This window comes from Larimichthys crocea, chromosome XIII, assembly GCF_000972845.2.
Source record: "Larimichthys crocea isolate SSNF chromosome XIII, L_crocea_2.0, whole genome shotgun sequence".
Taxonomy (NCBI): domain Eukaryota; kingdom Metazoa; phylum Chordata; class Actinopteri; family Sciaenidae; genus Larimichthys; species Larimichthys crocea.
The window spans coordinates 16,278,633-16,297,574 of NC_040023.1; the positions used below are offsets into that span (position 1 = coordinate 16,278,633).

Sequence of the window (18,942 nt, forward strand, 5' to 3'; positions counted from 1 at the left end):
CATCTTGGCTCAGATTTCTCTGTTTCTCAGGAACTCATCTTACTGCCGCTGTGCACTCTGGCACAGTGGGCTGCCGTTGTTCTCTACTTAATGTGCACATCTTTCTAAGCAAAAACTGTCCATGCATAATCTATTACTTTATCCCTTTGACTTTCATCTAATAATGCAACCTGGCTCTTTCTTTGATTCCAGTCTCCTCTATGTATTTTCCATCCATCTGTTGCTTGTACGCATATTGTGTTAGTGTGCGCATCACAGGCTGTGTAGTACAGTTTATATCACATTCTTGTTTAATCTATACAATCAACACAATGTAGCTTGTCTATCAGCAACAGACCCTTGCATGAGCTAACACATAGAGAAATCTTAATAATATATTCCTAATGCTATACTGTGGTAAGCCGCTATGCTATGATAAAATATACTGAATCGGTTCACTGACGTAGTGGATTTCTAAAAAAATAAAAGAAATGTATAATGCCTTGATATGAACCTCCCTTCCCTTTCTGATTAGCTCCTACTGACATCAGTCAATATTATGAATGAGTAATGTCATAGTTGAAAGCGGGCATGTCAATGTGTCAATTAAGCAGTCAGCGTCGCACAGAAAGTGTTGATTGGCTGCTGTGAGGTTCAACAAGGAGTAAATCAGAGCATCCTCGCTCCCTGACTGAATGAAGAGGAGAGCAGGGATGGACCTTTCCACCAGAAAGGGGAGGTCAGTCCATTAAACATCTGGACAAAAAACTGCAGGTAAGAGTATGATGGTGTTTTCCTTTTTCTCTTCATACAAGAAAAACAGTTTTTCATTGCAAAAAACGTTACTATAAAGGTAATGGGTGTGATTGCTGTTTAGTTCCAGTCCTGGTTCCAGTTTAATAGACACAATAAAACCCAGACTCAACTCCCCCACCCACCACCAGCCCTTGTCCTGCTGTACTGATTGGTCGGGGGAGCTGTCCGTCATCGCGTTCGCTTCCTGCCAGTGGTCAGCCTGGCGGGCTGGTGATGGTCTTGACTGTGTAATTCTGGAAGAGCGGCTGCATGAACATGCCCACTGTGCCAAACACGCACACGAACACGAAGATCCACAGGAAGAGGCGGTCAATCACCATGGCAACGTACTTCCAATCCTCGCTCACCTGTAGACAGGGGTGGGTGGTTTGGGATGGGATGGGAAGAAGAGAGATTAAGGTGAGCAGAATCACACTCTATCGTATGCTCTCATTGTCTCTCTCCACCTACCCCGCAGCCTTTACCTATGCACAGGGTTAATGGAGGTGAAGGGTTAATGCGAGCAGGGACTCGCTCTGCCACACAGCTCTGATGAGGTCCGACATGAGTCAAGGAGGAGGAGAAGGACGTGAGAGAGGAGTGAGAGTAATGGAGGCCACGGAGACGGAGGGTGCTGACACTGTAACCCCAGCGATGATGACTTGGGGGGGAGAGGAGGAGGAGGAGGAGGAGGAGGGGAAGAGCTGACATGCCACGGACTGTGCCAGGAGAGGGAGGATTATAAAAGTGGTCGGCATGGCAACGTGATGATAACTATGTCGATGATGGACAGAATTACAGAGGATTGAGGATTGTTAATTCCCGTGTCAGTTTTCTTTTATTTGGGGTGAGAAGGCTGGTTTCCTAAGATGCCTTGTGGAAAAGCGATAAAACACACCATCCTCACTCATCCTCGCTACACTGTCCTGGTTCCTCTATTCCAGCGTCTTTTCCAGTTGCACACGTCATGCCGCAGCTATAATTACATGTCTGTATTGAATATTCAGAGGGATATGATTGCGTCACCAGATCTGTCTCCTTTGCTTATGCTCCAGTCCAGCCCCCATGTGTTTCAAATGGCTGAGCTAAACGACACTGCTGTACTGCTTTACCGTCACATATAACTTGATATGGCAGTGAGAGGACGATCTGTGCTCCTCAGAAGGCTTTATGCTATGATTTTATCCACACAAAGACAAGACAATGATTTATTTTAATATAGGGATGAGCCCAAGTAATACATTGGCGGGCTGGTTTAATCAGGTGATATCATTTTATACCAGAACTGATGTGTAAGTTGGCAAGAATTTGCAGAGCAATAAAGAATTTATTGGCAGCATCACCAGCCTAAATATTTTGTCTGTTTTTGCGTTTACCTTAAAAATAGAAACGGTTTTATTTATTACATTAATGGATTTTTTTGACCCCATGGGTGTTAAAAAGCTGTAAACATGTTTTTCTTATTTATACATCTAGCAATCACAGAGCATTTATGTCTCTCGACGACGTTTGTTCTCGAGCAGGTTCATCCATTGTTAATTTTAAAGTATTCATTACAGCAGATTTGTTTACATCAATATTGCTATCACTTTAAAAAAGTCCAATACTGGTCAAGCTCTGATAAGGAGCAACAGAGCCTGTAACTGTAATTGTGTGAATGGTATTGTACAGATTACATAATACTCACACTCTGATCATCATCCTCACTCTTCATGTGGTTGGCGATGAAGCGTACTCCTTCTACAGCCTCCTCAAAGCCTGGACAGGCTTGAGCTAGCAGGGCCTGAGTCAGGGCAGGACCTCCCGTTCCTTGCTTCCCCCGTGGCAGGTTTCCAGAGTTGCCTTCCCGGCCGTCCCTCACCCTGTTAAGACCATCCATGGATCCCCCTCCTGCACCTCCCAGATCCGTTCCAAACTGTTTAACAGACGCCCGGTTCACGTAACAGGTACAAGGGTCACTGTCCTCCTTGCCGAACACCCCTGTGGAGGTTGCTCCTCCGTTTCCGCCGCTATTGCCCAGCCCGAGCCCCACCATCAGGGCGCCTGCCTCCCCGCTGCGCCCACCCTCCTTCTGTTCCTGGGCCCTTCTCCTTTGGCGCAGCCGCTGGCGCTCGCAGCTGTTCCTGGGTTGTCGCATAAAGAGCAAGGCAGGAAGTTTGTTGAGGAACACCAGTTTAACCCAAGGGGGCATGGTGTGTGTGGTGGGCGAGCGGTGGTGTACATTGAGCACACACACACTGGTAACGATAGAGAAAGTTACAAGGACCATGGTGAACATCAGGTACTTCCCCACGAGCGGGACGTCTAGTGAAGTTGGTGGGACGATCTTGGAGATTAGCAGCAGGAACACAGTGAGCGCCAGCAGCACAGAGATGCAGAGCGTCATCTTCTCTCCACAGTCAGACGGCAAGTAGAAGACCAGGATTGCCAGTGAGGTGATGAGTACGCATGGGATGATGAGGTTGATGGTGTAAAAAAGAGGCTTCCTGCGAATGATGAAGTCGTACGTGATGTCCACGTAGGTGGGGTCAGCTGGGTTCTCGTTCCGTCTGCCTGGCAGGGCGATGATGTCCCACTCCCCGCTGGGTGTGAAGTCGTCCATGCTTGCCACATCAGCACGGAGCACCAGATCGATCTCAGTGCGGTCGTAAGTCCAGGAGCGGAAGCGCAGCGTGCAGTTCTGCTGGTCAAATGGGAAGTGCTTGACCTCGATTTTACAGGCTGACTTATAGATGGCCGGGGGCAACCAGAAGATACTGCCGTCGTAGGAGACCACTGCGTTAGAGTAGAACGACACCTCATACACCCCATCAGCACTGAAAGACAGGATGAGAGAGATGAAGAGGTCAGACATGAAGAATTTTGTAAACCAAAAGTATAGAGAGAGTACATGTTTCCTGAGTTTTAAAAGCAATATAACATGATGCATCTCATTATGCAATACGGGTTCATTATAGAGCTCTAGGACACAAACACTGACACAGTGTTAAGGGGGTTAAGAGGGGTGAGACGTCTCAGGGCAGCAGGGTCACAAACACCATCTTTCAGATCAGATTGGGTTGAGTCAAACGGCTCGAATTAGACACGTTGGTCTGATGTCATGTGTCATGCTGTGACATGTGACACATGAGAGAAGATAGTTCTGATCGATCAACCTGATGTACAATCTAAGTCACAAAATCAAAATTAGCAGCTCTAGTATTCCTTGTATCCAGAGCTAATCCTCCTGTTTTGGTGACCGACAGACGTTTGGAGCAGGGAAGAAGAAGAAGATAGCATGTCAACTTGGAGTCCGTGGGCTTAACGGGATCGTTTTATCCAGAGTTCGTTGGGTCAGAGATCTTCTAATCTTTAGTAAAGTAAGGAGTGAGTCAGAGAAAGAGGAGAAGGCTAGACAGATCACTATACTCTGGTGAGCTGATTTAAATTCTGTAGGCTGACACTCAGTTTCCATTACAGTGGGACAAGTGGTCTGCAACATCCCACACATGCAAATTGAAATTAAAAACGAATAACATACGTTTATTTTTTACATATGTGTTACATAATATGTTACAGTAAAATTGGATTATTATTTTATTATTTTGGTATACATTTGGCATCTGGTGGTCTCAGTGTTCCAATATAATTTTAAGACTTAATTAAAACTAGATTTGTAATTTATATTGTAATCCCATGTTGCATATTCTTAAGTAAATTGGTCTTTAATTAAATTACAAAGTATTCCAAGCACTGGAGTACTAGCTGGTTTCTGTGTGCAGTGTACCTGATGGAAACAGGGTGCAATCACAATGTAGAGCTCTCGGACGGAGAGTAATAAAGACTCAACAGCCAGTGTTTGCCCCTTGTTACGTGTGGCCAGGAGGTAGGACTGTGTGTGTGTTTGTGTGTGGGTGTGTGTTGTTGTTTCTCCACACCCCTCTCCCTCTCTCTCTCTATCTCTCTCTCTCTCAGCACAGAGGAGACCTCAGGTGAGACTTATTGTCTCGTCAGCTTGAGCTGACTTAAGGAGGTGTCTCTCTCTTGTCTCCCTCTCTCTACTTTTCCCCTGCAGATGACCTGGTGAGGGGGTTGAGGCTCCGGTTTCCCCATGCCAGGAGTCCGTTGAGCTGTTTGGGTTTTGTTATTTTAGTTTTGGTTTGGAGGTTCCCTGGTAGTCCTGTTTTCGGTCTTTTCTTTTCATTTATGTAGTGGGTTGTAGGCAGGTTTAGTTTGGGGGTGGATGCTGGATGCGACAGTCGTTGGCTGGCTCAGTGTTCTCTCTCTCTCGTTTGTTTGTTTTGGCCAGGAACCTCCAACCCATTTGTATTGTTATTTTCTTGGGGAATTATTTCATTTGTTTTGAATTAATAAAAATTATTGTTTTAGTGGCAACTTTTGTCTTCATGTTTTCTTTCAATATGTTTCGGGCCTTGCGAGCCCTTGAGGTCCGTAACACCCTGGATTACTTATAGATTCATCCAAACTTCATATTGCATACTCTGTATTTCAGAATGAAGTAATGCATTCATGGACAGACTCTTATTTAAAGTGTGTGTGTGTGTGCGCGTCTCAACTGTGTGCACCTATTGTATCCGCATACCATATCAATTTTACATGTATTTATGCTTATCTGTCTGGGCGTGTAGTGCAGATGACTCTATCTTTGAAGTATCTCATGAGACTCGGAGGTACTGTATAGTAATGTAGCATGAGTGATTTGAGCAGATTACAGTGGACAGCTTCAGCCATGTGTGATGGGACTGCATGTATTACACAGTAAAACCTCTGGCATATAATTGATGCTCTCCAAAATGACTTACAATGGTGGCAGTCGGATCAAAATCTCATAGGGGTCAACTAAAAACATGATCAGTTTAATGTGACATTTGTATGTGCTTTTGTTTGAGTGCATGTTCATGTGTCTTCTGAAGTAAGAACCTCAGGATGAATGAGTGACTCACTTGTTGTAGAGCACCACGTCAGGCAGCCAGATGTGTTTTGAGGGCAGCCTGACCTTCATCATTCCGTCAAACTCCTCAGGGACCCAAGTCAGACGATAGTCCTGCCACTCCTGAGGGCCAATAAAAGACAAAACACTTAGTCACTCAACCGCCAATCACACAGTGGCAAGAAGACATCTTGAGCAGAGAGAAGAAGATCCATCTGTCGGTCAGTCAGTCAGTGGTCAATATGACACATCACAAGCCACACGAGCCTGGGGAACGTCCTGTGCTGCCTGTCCTTCTACGCTTACATCATACTTTCAACTACAAGCCAAAGAGAGAGAGAGAGAGAGTGAAGTGCTCATGTCAACCCTGACCCTGAATGGTCTTTTAAACACACCCAGCCACAAACCAATCCGCATGATTAAAATGGCATCTACAGTAAGGCTGTTCCTGTGTGTGTGTGCGTGCACGTGTGTGTGCAGCAAACATCTTTATGTCCTCTGTGTAACCTTTTGTAAAAGACAGCATTATTTTGTTGTGTATGCTGTGGGTCAGTCGTTGACACTGTCACACTGAAGCCTCTGTGCCCTGAGACAGCAGCTCTGTCTGGCTCTTCTATGTTATGGTTATGTTGAAGCTGTAATGCCCATGCTAGGTCGTCTGCAGTAACTGTGATGCATTACGGTCATTACAGTTCGTCTTGGCTCAGGACAGCTGTCCTTGGCTCCCCCTTCTTTCCCAATGGCGAGGAATCCATACAGCACTGATGGCCATTCCACGCTCCGTTACATGTCATAAATCCTAACTTGCTCAGGTGCAAGTGCATGTGCATGCGTGCATGTGGACATAAGACAGAAAAATGCATTAAGCTATAAGCAATCTGCTCAAAAATGCAGCATCCATGATGGTGACATTGTACAGAGAAAAAGAACAGTTGTCTCTTTCATATAGATCTAAATTTAAGTCCAAATTGAACACAGTGTGTAATTTGTTCTAGCACCTGCCCTCAAACCAAGCACATTATGTTGATGATGCATGTGGGTGAATGCATTTATATACCTAGTGTTTCTAAGTCTGTGCATCTACATGTTTTACCATAATACAGGTCTCAGCTGTAAGCATACGAAGATCCAGCCATGTAGAAGAGGGTCACAGTCCAGTCAGCGTCACATTATTCACAAACTGCCCAAATTACCAACTGTGAAGGTCTTGTTCAATGCACTAAAGTAATATGTGTTTCCTGCTACTGCTGCTTCTCATATTTCTCCTGTCAGATTTTGGATTTTCTAGTACGTATGAGTTGTTTGATGTCTGACAGTTCACCAGACATGTCAGTTCTCGGAGCTGCTGCTCCACATGAGTGGAGGCAGGATTAGACTGTGACAGCCACAGTCAGTGAAACATTGAACACTGGGACGCATATGTTATAGACTACCGGTGCAATAACACTGTGGCCCATCATTATATAACGTACATCAGTATTTATAGTGTAGCATATTATAGAGAACATTATTCTGAATCTCGGTTTGTCACTACCATCTAAGGCCCTTGTGGTATGTGACTGTGAAGTAAGTGAAGGTAAAACCATCCAAAATTTAAATGTTTAAATAATCGTTGAGTCTGCGTTTTAATAATATTCACTAAGTTTCCCATGTTATGATGGTAAGATGACAAGAAGAGTGTGAAGTCTCACCTGTGTTAGCCAGACATTGGTGGTCATCACCTGCTCTCTTTCATGCTGCAGAAAAAAAAAATATTTCCATGACAAACTACATTATGATTTATTGTAGCTCTTGTGTGTGACAGTTTTTAATTGCAGTCAATTGATGCAGCAAAGCTGAGATATCCGTCTGTCCCAACAAGCTTAAAAAACAATGGATCCTAATCTTTGAAATATTTAACTAGCGTCTTTAGTCCTTGTAAGCCGAGATGAGCCTGATGACATCACGCTTACACAAATATTTCAGTGAAGCATTTGAAAATCAGAAGGGCACACAGAGAGCGCCGACCTCTGCCAGGGCAGTTCAGTCTACTCGCATATGCAAATTCTGCAAGCACAACCACTGCATATGTTTGTTTTACAATTGGCATTGCAATGTTAATGAATGTGAAACAATAATTAATGCCTCCATCTCAAAGTTTCATAAAAAATCTTGCAGTGGTTTTTCCATAATCCTGCAGACAAACAGACAAACAAAGCGACTGTACTGAAAACCTCAGAGGTTTAATTAGCTGTACCAAAAACAGTTTATAATCCAAAAGTATCAGACATATATTAATAAAACACTAAAAGAGCATATTTGACTACATAGTGAGTACTTATAAATGAAGTACAGAGTATTTTTTTTACATTTTTATTATTATTTTATTATCTTCCATCACTGTCTGTTTGTCTCTTTAAGAAAAAAACCCTCTGAATGCTATGAATAGATTTCCATGAAACATGCTGAACAGATTGGGCCTTTGGCCAAGAACCAAATGATCAGACTCACTTAATATTTCCTGGGAATTACATCATTAGACTAAACTTTATTTTCACCCTTTAGTGCAAGACCCGATTTGAAATCATTTTTGCAGAGTCAAGAAATTCTCTAGCAGGTGCAGCATTAGTCAACGTTTTTGCAGATTGTGTCTTCTACTGCACATGTAATTATTCTAATATTTTCTATTAGATTAGAGTCAAGCCCGGACATATGAACACTTACCACACTGATGAGCTGGGCCAATGACACCATCAGCTGCACGGTAACCAGCTCGGAGCCATTAGTCGCAGGACGGATCAGTTTGTTGTAGTGGGCTGGGTTTAGGAGATGCTCCACCAAGCGCTCCTCTGTGTCTGCCCCGAGGCCGCCTGTAATGAGAACACATTATCACCATCATCATGTGCCTCTATTGTGAGACGAATGTTGCCATCTGTGTCTCTCTTGGAATTTTTTTTTTTAGAAAGACTTGTATCACATTGGATATAATCATGCAAGAGCAGGGACTCGGTGGTGCTGTTGAGTTTCTCTGTTTGGCCAGTGCCCTCACTGCTACCATAGAGAGCTGGCTATCCTTGTGTACTGGGTATGTAAAGCCTATGAACCATGGCATTACTCATCACTGCCGGCTGGAGCATGTCAACACAGCTCGATACACACTTCTTACGAGATCTGACATCACAAGAATGAGTCAACCAGTCTGAATGTCTCTATCGCTATCCTTTCTGTCTCTATCGCTCTCTTCGTGCCTCTGCTCTGTCTCTATCTATTCTTCTCTGCTGTGTTGCACTTCTCCCCAGCTGCCAGTCTTTCATAGCTTTGGGTTATTTTCACTCAATCTCTCACTTCCCCTCTGTCTCCTCCTCGTCCTCCCTCCAGTCCTCCCTCCTGTCCGCCATCCCTCCATCTGTAGCAGGCTGTAGTCATATCCGTGTGAGTGGTTGAGTTTGGGCAGATCTGTCACCACACTACACACTCACACACGAGGGGAGGTGTTTTACTGAGCGATGCACGGATAAACAACTGTTCTGCACCTCCTTCTTCCTTCACCTCTCTCCGTCTCTCTGGCACCTGCTCGCTCCCGTGCTGCATCTTTTCCATCTCACAATTCCCTAACACGTTCTCCATGAAGATAAACACAGGCTGCTCACTGCTAACTTGGTACCAATGTTGTCATATTTAAAACGGCTATTTTAGAGGCTATGAACACATGTAGGAAAACAAACATGTCAAAGCTGATATGGGTAAAATTAAAACACAGTGATTTTTATTATTTCATAATCTCTTGAGATGAACACTTTCATTTTCAAGGATCTGGATACACCAAACATACTATAACAAAAAAAAACTATATACATGAAGAATAATAAAAGTAATACAGAATATAATATAAAGACACAAACAAATCCTAAAGCACTCAAGCACAAAAGAAATTAAAAACTGCTGGACCAAATAAAATTCAATGGAAGAGCTGAAACGATAAATCAATGAACCAATAATCTGACTGACAGAAAATCATTTATCAAACAAAAATGACAACAAATCTCTAATTCCAGCATCTTCAATGTGAGGATTTGCTGTTTCATCACTGTAAACTAAATATGTGCTAGACTTTGGGAAATAAGACTGAGCATTATATGGAACCAAATTAATCTGATTAATCAATAAAAAATAATGAGAAGTTGCCGCCCTATCAATTGAGGGAGAAAAAAAGAAGAGAAAAATGATATACAGATATTTATAAAGAGAAATTCAATCACAAAGACATCTGAGATAAAAATGTTTGGATTTGTTGCATTAGTGATGTAGAAATATGGAAATGGGAATTTTAAAAGGGGAAATTAAAAAGCTAGAAACAAAACAAAATATACTCAGCTGATGTTATTTTTTTTTTCTTGTACCTCTGAATGTTTCTGAGCTCCTGTCTGACACTCAGTCCTCCCCCTCTTTTTCTCTCTTGATCTCCATCGTCCTCCTCCCCTCCCTCTTGCTCTGTGGCTTCTGTGCTCACTGAACAGGAATGATAGCCTCTGTCTCTGGATCAATGAGGACTTTATTCATGCCCTGTAAACTAAACACGCAGCCGTTCCCACCCACCCCCTTTTTTTAATCTCCTGCTCTTTTTCCGGCATCTCGTCTCTTCCGTCTCATTTTCTTTTAAACTTTCTCTGTCTCTCCATCAACCGAGCCGGCCTATATTTTCTTCTCACTCCCCCGACTGTCTCCATCATTCTCTCCTTCCTGTTATCTCCATCTTCCCGTCGCTGACAGCCACTGTCCATTTATTGCCCCTTCCCTCGCTAATCCAACATCATCAATACACATCCTGTCAGCACATGCGTGTAGAATTCTTGTTGTTTATTGTGCACAAGTACCGGATTGCTTTTTACGTGTATATGTATGTGTGTGTGTGTGTGTCTTTTTGTGTGCACACAATCATGAGGGAAATAAGCATTACTGTCTCTGTCTGAACCATATGAGTAATGTATATTATTCCCAGAAGCACAAGGCAATAACACTGTCGGATGAGACAGAAAGCTAATACAGTTCACTTAAACAATGATGAAGCAGGAAGGGTCTACATTTCCATCAGCAGTGATCAGAATGTAAATGGTAGTTTCTACTCAAACTAAGTAGACGACAACTTAAGGGAATTGCTAAATAGTCCAAATGATATTTAGTTGTTCTTCTTTGTAAACACATTTTACATTATATTTGCTTCATACATTATATTTATATTCAGCATCATATTAAGCATCTGTCCACTATAAAATATTTCAATGTAATGCGAGGTCTTTGCTCCAAAGCATCTCAACCAAACCTTAATAACTGCTGAGAGCTGACTGACTTCATCTTTGAAATCATTTTGTTCAAGTAGCCGCATTAGGAGCAATTATGAGCTGTTTTTGAAGCTGTGTTTGAATTAATTGAATTCTGCATTTGCTGGAATAAAAATCATATGTACCTCACTAGATGTATATTGACTGTATGTATTAACATTTTCTGTTAATATAAAAATAATAAATTCAGAGGACTGTGCAGAGGACTTACATATCCTTTTTAAGTTTTTGTATTTTCTGCTTATTTTTAGTTTAACTGAAATATTTGTGTGCATGGGCTCAGGATGAAAGTCTAGACTCATATTTTATGGCAATGAAACAAATTAGAGACCCATACAGAGAGATTTCTTCTATTCTGGTTTTTCTTATCTTAAGTCTGCAAAAAATTAAAAAAATACCCACACACTCCTGCCTGATCACTGCACAAACATCGGCTGCTCATCTCCAGCACAGTTCTTCCAAACAAAGAGTCATCTCTTTCTTTCTCTGTCACGCTAAAGGCTGAGCTGAGTGGTTGTAAAGTTGCTGGTAGCTCAGGTTGTATTCCGGTTGTTTTCCAGTGCAAATATTGCAAACTTAATGTGACACTATGAATATTTCAGCAGGGCTCCCCATTAGAGTCTGGAGCTGGGAAAGTTACACACCACCATACACGTGCAAAAACGCACACACAAACACACACACACACACCTCAGTGACACAGCACAGGAACAGACGAGATGTAGTAGCCATATTCACAGTCTGATTCCTTCACCTCTGCTTCTCCTTCCTTCTTTTAAACATGCATTGATCTTAGCATGCTGATCAGCCTCTGAAGTAACTTGTTTGTTCGATGATATAAAATCATCAATCATTACCTTTTACAGCATGTGTTTACAGTTTACACAGCTACTTAGAGGCCAGAGTCCACACACGCTATAAAGACAAATGTGGAGAAAATGAGGGCAAAGCGAGAGCTAAATTGAATTATCCCGCTAAGACTATTACAGTGATGATCTCTATTTATACAGCTCACTCAGATGAGAAAAGGTTGGAGGGAAAGTAGGGTCGCTTTCTGCTTCTCTTTCTTCTCTGTGCTCTGCCAAAGAGGCTTTTTGGCTTCAGCTGGGACCTTTTATGCTGAAATATTCTTAAATCAATAATGGAGAGATCCATTGATCTACTGGCAACACCCAATTGGCTCTGTAGTGCCCATAGAACTGAGATATTAATATTGATCCGCCATTCATTTCAGATGCAGTATCTCAGTGCTTCAAAAACAAAGCCATCCCGCCATGGACTAAAGGATGGAAGCTTCAACGTCGCCAAATTCAATGAACCCCACAGTCAAGAAAAGTTTTTAATTACAAATAATGATGCAGAAACATAGTATAATAACAACGCCACTAACTTACTTTACGTATCTATCGACTTCACTACTGTACGTAAATCTGTTCTCATGATCACCATAACACTAATCAGAATCATAAGCAGGTTTATTGCGAGTAGGTTTTCACACAAATGGAATTTGCCTCACTGTTTTTGGTGCATAACAAACATATTGGGTAGAAAAAAGTAAAAAATCAAGTACTATACTAAGTACTACGTTCCAATACTAATGCTGTTCCTAATACTAATATATTGTATTTGCAGAAATTAAATGCAAAGTTTATAGGATATAATAGTAATAAATATGCAGAGACTATGATAGAAAACAAATGTTGGCAAGATCAAAACATTGACATAAACACTGAAATTTGTAAAAGTGTATTGTAAGATGTGAGTTATATGGTGGCACAAATACAATACATTTCAGACTGAACTGAGACTTTATAATTAATAATTGAGAACTTAAATTCAATGATCAATTCATCATTTGAAGGTCCATTGTGTAGAATTTAGGGGGAATTTAGGGGTAATATGTTTGAATATTCATATTTATATATTCAAGTCTGCCATGTTGAACCATCATGTTTCTACAGTACAGCTTACTCCTACATGTTTGGAGTGGAGGGTGAGGCCAGAACAGACAATATTCAGGTTGAAATCTACAACTTTACTGCAAATTTTTAACTAAATCCTACACACTGTTCCTTTAAGTAATTTTTCAAGCAGAAATTGAATTAACTGGTTACAGCTTTTCAAATATTTGCTTTGTCCGTCTAATTTAAATCTATGAGATGAAGAAGATGTCACCTTGGAGTCTGGGTTTTTATGATGGGCATTTTTCAACATTTTATAATTAATCAATTAATCAAGAGAGTAATCGGCTGATGAATAAAATAAAATAATCGTTAGTCCATCCCAGTGCCTCCGGCCTAATGCCCAGTGCCAGCTGGGATTGGCTGCAGCCTCCCCTCCAGATAAGGATAACCAGTTTTGGAAAATGGATGAATAATCGTTAGTTACAGTCATGATAAATATTAAAACTTATACAGAGACAATGATTAAGTAAAAGGGACAACGGTGGCTGTGGCTCATTCATCAGCAGTAACTGAAGATCTAAGGCATAACACGGTGTCACATCAGAGCAGATTAAAGGAGAAAATGCTGAAGTGGTTTAGACTACGAAACAATCTCTAGTTGAAAAGCTACATTGTCAGAAGCTCTGATTTAAAATGTCCAGGAACTGTCGTATTCAGGATATAAAGTGTGGTTGTATTATTTACAGCCCAAGAGCTCAGCTGCTGGATGAAAGACAGTATGGCTTTCTAACTATAGTGGTGCATATTTCAGAGATTGCAATATAATACATCATCTGAACTGCATAACGCCTCTCACAACAGCTATTATTTGAGCTATTATTTGGCTACCCATAAATCTTGAGGCCGTGTTATAAGCAGGTCGAAGCGTGCCGCCTGAGAATTATATGTGCACACAAAGAGATAGGAGGCTGCCTGTCTGACAGAAATGCATGTATCTAGATCACATTATGGCTTCTGGGTTATCTTGCAGAAGTCCTTATCAAAATTATAAGAAACATGTATTTATTCGCTCTCTACTTTCTGTTGATAAGCATATTTTTGTAGAACTTTTCCAAGCCAGTGTGCTTCCAGATATAAGATCATCTCTACAGTGACTACTAGATTAAACAATTTTTTTATCTTTTATGCATGTTATCACCAGAGGAAGTGTTGTCTTGAATCCACTTCTCTATGCACAGAAGCACAGCCTTGCCTTAGTGTAAGTCAAACTTTCTTTTTTTAAAAAATATATATTCTTATTAAAACTCTTAACTTTCCAATTGTCTCTTATCTGCCTTTTCTTCTTCTTCACTGCTTAAGTTTCTATTAAACCTCTGTGCTCTCCTTCCACTTTCCTCCTAATCTCCCGGGTCACACACTGCTGTGCACTGCTACTACTTCTGCACATTCATTCACACACACCTCGTGCACAAACCGCACATGAGAGAGCACAGTTTAACACATGGAATCACACACGTTCTCACATACAAACGCAGGCCTCTGCTGTGTGACCGCTGTGCCCTTATCCCGCGATCTGATCCTGTTGCTGCTGTGTTTCGGGAGTCAGTCCAATGAGATAGCGACAGAGCAAAATTTGAGAGAGCTAGATGAGGACAGAAAGTGACAGAATGAGAGGGCGAGCAAGCGAGACAATAGGAGGGCCGTTGTAATTTGCAGTTTAAGATGCTTCAGAGATCAGTGGGCTGGAGCAGTGCAGCAGAAAAGTGATGACAGGCTAAACTGACTGAGCAGAACTTTCTAGACTGTAGCACTGCCAAGGAAATGGTTAGTTGATATTCACTAAGTGCATTCGTAGAGCAGAGAACAAAGATCATGGCGTATGCATCCACTCACACAGTCACACATCCAAAGAGGATCTTTTTTTTAAGATGCGGCGTCACTGTAAAACTAATCCAAGCACACTTTACGTCCTTGGTTGACGAGACTCTTGCACAGCAAGCTCCATATCCAGTAACCCTCTGCATCAGGTCACCTCAGCACCATACAGACCTGTTTATTATGCATGGCCTGTGGGGGAAATGACAAGAGACATCCTCCTCACACAACAGGACGTCCACATCCTCACGGCAGTGTCTAAGACAGGTGGTGAAATGTCCTTGAGCGTCCTTGCGCAGCCGCTGACTGCGAGACTCGTTTGTGCATGTTTGTGTGTCTGTGTTTGAGAAAGTTCTGTTGTGAGCTATGACTTTTTCTTCTAATTTCATCACAAATATTTGCTCTGATATTGTACTTCCTTCTCCTCCACGCCTCTTGTGTGCGTATAACTTCTGTCTGAGTCTGTGCACGTGTTGTCTGAGTCTGTGCACAAGTAAATGTGTGTTCATTTGCTTCTTTGTAGGGAATGTGTTATCATAAGCAGATGCTTCAGGTGTGTGTCTGACCATGTGAGCATGCAAGCAACTGTGAGCATTTCTTCAAATGTGTGTTTTGCATGTATTTATGTGTGGATTGAGTTTATAGTCTCTGAGGATGATGCTAATCAGATTTTCATCCCTCAAGGGAAGATGACTCATTAGTCCTCTACTGCTGATGAAGCTCCATGAAGTCATATCTCACGTTGGTAGCATCTTCTCTTTTACCGCACAAACCTCTGTTTGGAATGATCGACCAATAGAAGTGATCACTTGTGTGAACCGAATATTAAGTTTCAAGCAGCTTCATAAACAAGGCACATTCTTGTCATGGTTGGTATTCTCTTGATCAGTTTATTTATAGTTTTTAGTTAGTTTATTTTTTGCTGACATCATTGAGTTTCATTAAATTTTTATTGTAGTAGGAAACCTCAGCCTCCTAGGCTATATATATTTTACTACTGCGCCCTTGAGTATCGATTATTTTATCTGGGTTTTGTTGTTATATCTCTTAAGCACTCAAGAATCATCAAAAATCATCAAAATCAAACTTTAACTAAATCCTTCTATTAAAATATTAATATACAGTTTACATGTTAGTCCTTTGAACTCAATTTAAAGATGATGATAATGATGATAAAGATGGTGAATTTATGTTGTGAGTGCATTTTTTAAAAGTGCAATATGATTAAAAGTCCTTAATATACTATATAAGTCAAACATAAGCCTACTGTTAGATTATTAGATGTGTTTTCTTTGTGTGTGTGTGTGTGTGTGTGTGTGTGTGTGTGTGTGTGTATTTCCGGAGCCGGTGCTTAAAATGATAAATGGCAGGTTAATGGAGGTCAAAGCGTTTGATCTGTTACTGTATGTCCTTGTGATTGTTCCTAGATGTATTGTGATGAACTGCACCATGCAAAGCTCTTTTTCTCTGTGTTTGTGTGTGTGTCTGTGTGTGTGCGCGCACGTGTGCGCGTGTTAGTGGCAGAAAGAGTAAGAGTGCATGTATGACAGAGAGAAAGCAGGAGCATGTTGTCGCCAACAGTGATGACGAACAGTTAGTCAATGCGAGAGGCAGATGGCTACGCATGTGTGTGTGTGAGTGGACAGAGGTGTGTAAATTAGGGTGTGTGGTTATATGTGTGCTGCTACACAGGCCGTGACAAACAGTCTTTTTGCTTGGAGGCACTGAGCTGGCCTCTATCCTGTCACTACTATGGACTGGCTAAAAATATTGAGGTAGTTGTAACTCAACCAATCAGCTGATGTGCTTTTTTTCCACTCTGCCCGGGGGCAATCCCTCCCTAAGAAGACATTAACACGAAATTAGAGCCAAATTAATGAGGTAAAATATGTCCAAACCCTTTATAGCTTTAAACTTAACACATACCTCATTTGCTCTGGATGCACTGCAGCAACAGCGTTGTAAATAAGAACTGTACAGAATGCATGTCCTTCATTGAGGCAAACGCCATTTATTTATCTATACTGTTGCACAGAGGCAGAAGGCTTTTCCCGTATTGCTGGATGACACATCATTTGTTCTCTGCTGACAGGATGTAGAAGTTGTTTTAGCTCAACGTGCCTCTCATTAACCTGCCCACTCAATGCAAGACCTCAGTGTTAATGAGAGAGAGGGAGAGAAAAACAGAGAGGGAGGGAGGATAAGTGGGTTTTACTTTCTTCCCCCTATCTCTCCCTCTAATGTATATTAAGAAAGGAAGGGATAAGTTATGCCACAGGGCATGAGAGGCAGAGAGGTTTTTTTTTTTTTAATGTAGGTTAATGTTTTGCAGATTGCATGCTAATTGACAAAGACCAATTAGCAGCAGAAACTATGTGTGGGCTACATTTAAATGCTGCAATCTGTCTTCAAATGTCCCAAATTATATTGCAAAGGTGAGATGTACCCCCAAACAAACCTCCAAAACAAATAGTAGTAGCCTCACCAACAAGTCCATATACAATCATATTATTGTGATACAACACCACATGGCAATGACTTTATAAAGTAAGGCCTCTAAACGCCAATTAAAGGATTTCTAACAGGGATAAAATGATGAGAGCTCTTGCGTTTGTGTTTCTATTGTGCGCATGTATTATATGGAGTGTGCAATATTTCTCCACTACATCATACCGTCGCGCTCGTTGCTGTTATGAGAAAGATGGTGACACAGCAATGAAAGAGTAATTTTCTTCACCTCTGCCTCTCCTCGCCGTCTAATCATTTTTGTTTTCTCACTAATGCACGAACGCACGGTGGATTTGGCCCTATAAAGGTGACGATGCACGCACAAACACGCACACACGCACACAGTCACAGAGACATAAGCGCGTCGATGGAGCCATTACGGACAAGTTACTCACCTCCCGCAATGGCGAGGAGAGCCAACAGCAGCAGCGGCATCCAGCCGTCCATCATCTTACCGAGCGCGCTCTGAGCCCGAAAGGTGTTCACCGCGATGGAGAGGCCACCCCAAGCACACCCGCAGTGTTAACACCCCTTCTCCTCCTCACCACGACCCGAACCTTCAGTCTCTACTTGGCATGGTGACGTCAGGGCTCTCCGTCGGTCCACACTTTTCTTCTTCTTTTGAAAAGGATAGAGAAAAATATATAATATCTCGGCAGGTGAGCTCTGCGATGGGTCGCACTGGTGCTGCCAGTCCGTGCTGAACACCGCTCAGCGATGCGACGCGCTGGGGAGGCGGGGGCGGAGGAGCGATGAGGGTGGGGAGGGGAGGGGAGGATGTGGCATACCTCAGAGGCTCCACAGCTAACGATGCCAGTGTCTTCCCCTGCACAGAGTCACACATCACCATAGAATATTCAGCACTCTTGGGCACGTACAGCCTGTTTGTGGTGCTAATAGTGACTTTATAGCGACCTTGTCAAACCTAATGACATCTTTCATCTCAATCTGTTTTAACTTTAATATTAGCCCCAGGCCAGTCTGTGGCAGCAGTGCTATTTCATCTCCTAAAATTTATTTTTCATTAAGCAGCCACAAGGAAATGTGATAACATCTGCTCTAAAGCCATATTTCATTTATTTATAGAGAAAATTGTGTAATTGTAAATCTCATAGTTATGTATACATATATGTCTGACACACTTCTTCACATCTTTGCCTATTAAAATAACCTCACATCACCTTTTTATTTCCAGGACTGTCTGAGCCTAATGTAGTCATTATTCTGTGAATAATCTGCACCCTCTAAAAGCTGGAGGGGGTATGTCTCGCCTTCTCTTATGTGATCTCCTCCTCTTTCTGCTTTTACTTTCCTCTCCCTTATCTTTCATTAAACATCCATTATTGTTTGTTCCCCTCTAGGCGGCTGAAGTAACCTTCCGTCCACAAAGTCAAACACGCAGGAGCCTGGATAGGAAGATGGGAAGGGAAGAAAGAACAGACAGGTGAGGGGGAAGGACTTAGAAAGGAGGTCTAGCCAGACAGAAATGTGCTTACTGCAAGTCTCGTTGAGAATCCGGTGCGTCTGATGATTAGAGAAACATAACAACTGGTTTGGATGAGTGTTGGCGGGAATGCAGCAAATAAAGAGGGGTACAGGACTTAAAATGCAAGGGGGAGGGAGAGGATAGGAG

General features: G+C 42.0%; 1 protein-coding gene across 1 annotated transcript; it reads right to left on the bottom strand.

Moving 5' to 3' along the window:
• Nucleotides 1–48: 48 nt before the first annotated feature.
• chrnb2 (cholinergic receptor, nicotinic, beta 2) lies at nt 49–18,040 on the bottom strand. Its single transcript, XM_010729830.3, has 6 exons — nt 17,705–18,040; nt 8,408–8,553; nt 7,396–7,440; nt 5,718–5,827; nt 2,462–3,590; nt 49–1,142 (listed from the first exon to the last, which is right to left on the bottom strand). Exons 1-6 carry the CDS (start codon nt 17,757–17,759, stop codon nt 990–992), a joined length of 1,638 nt encoding a protein of 545 aa, XP_010728132.1. The 5' UTR covers nt 17,760–18,040; the 3' UTR covers nt 49–989.
• Nucleotides 18,041–18,942: the final 902 nt, after the last annotated feature.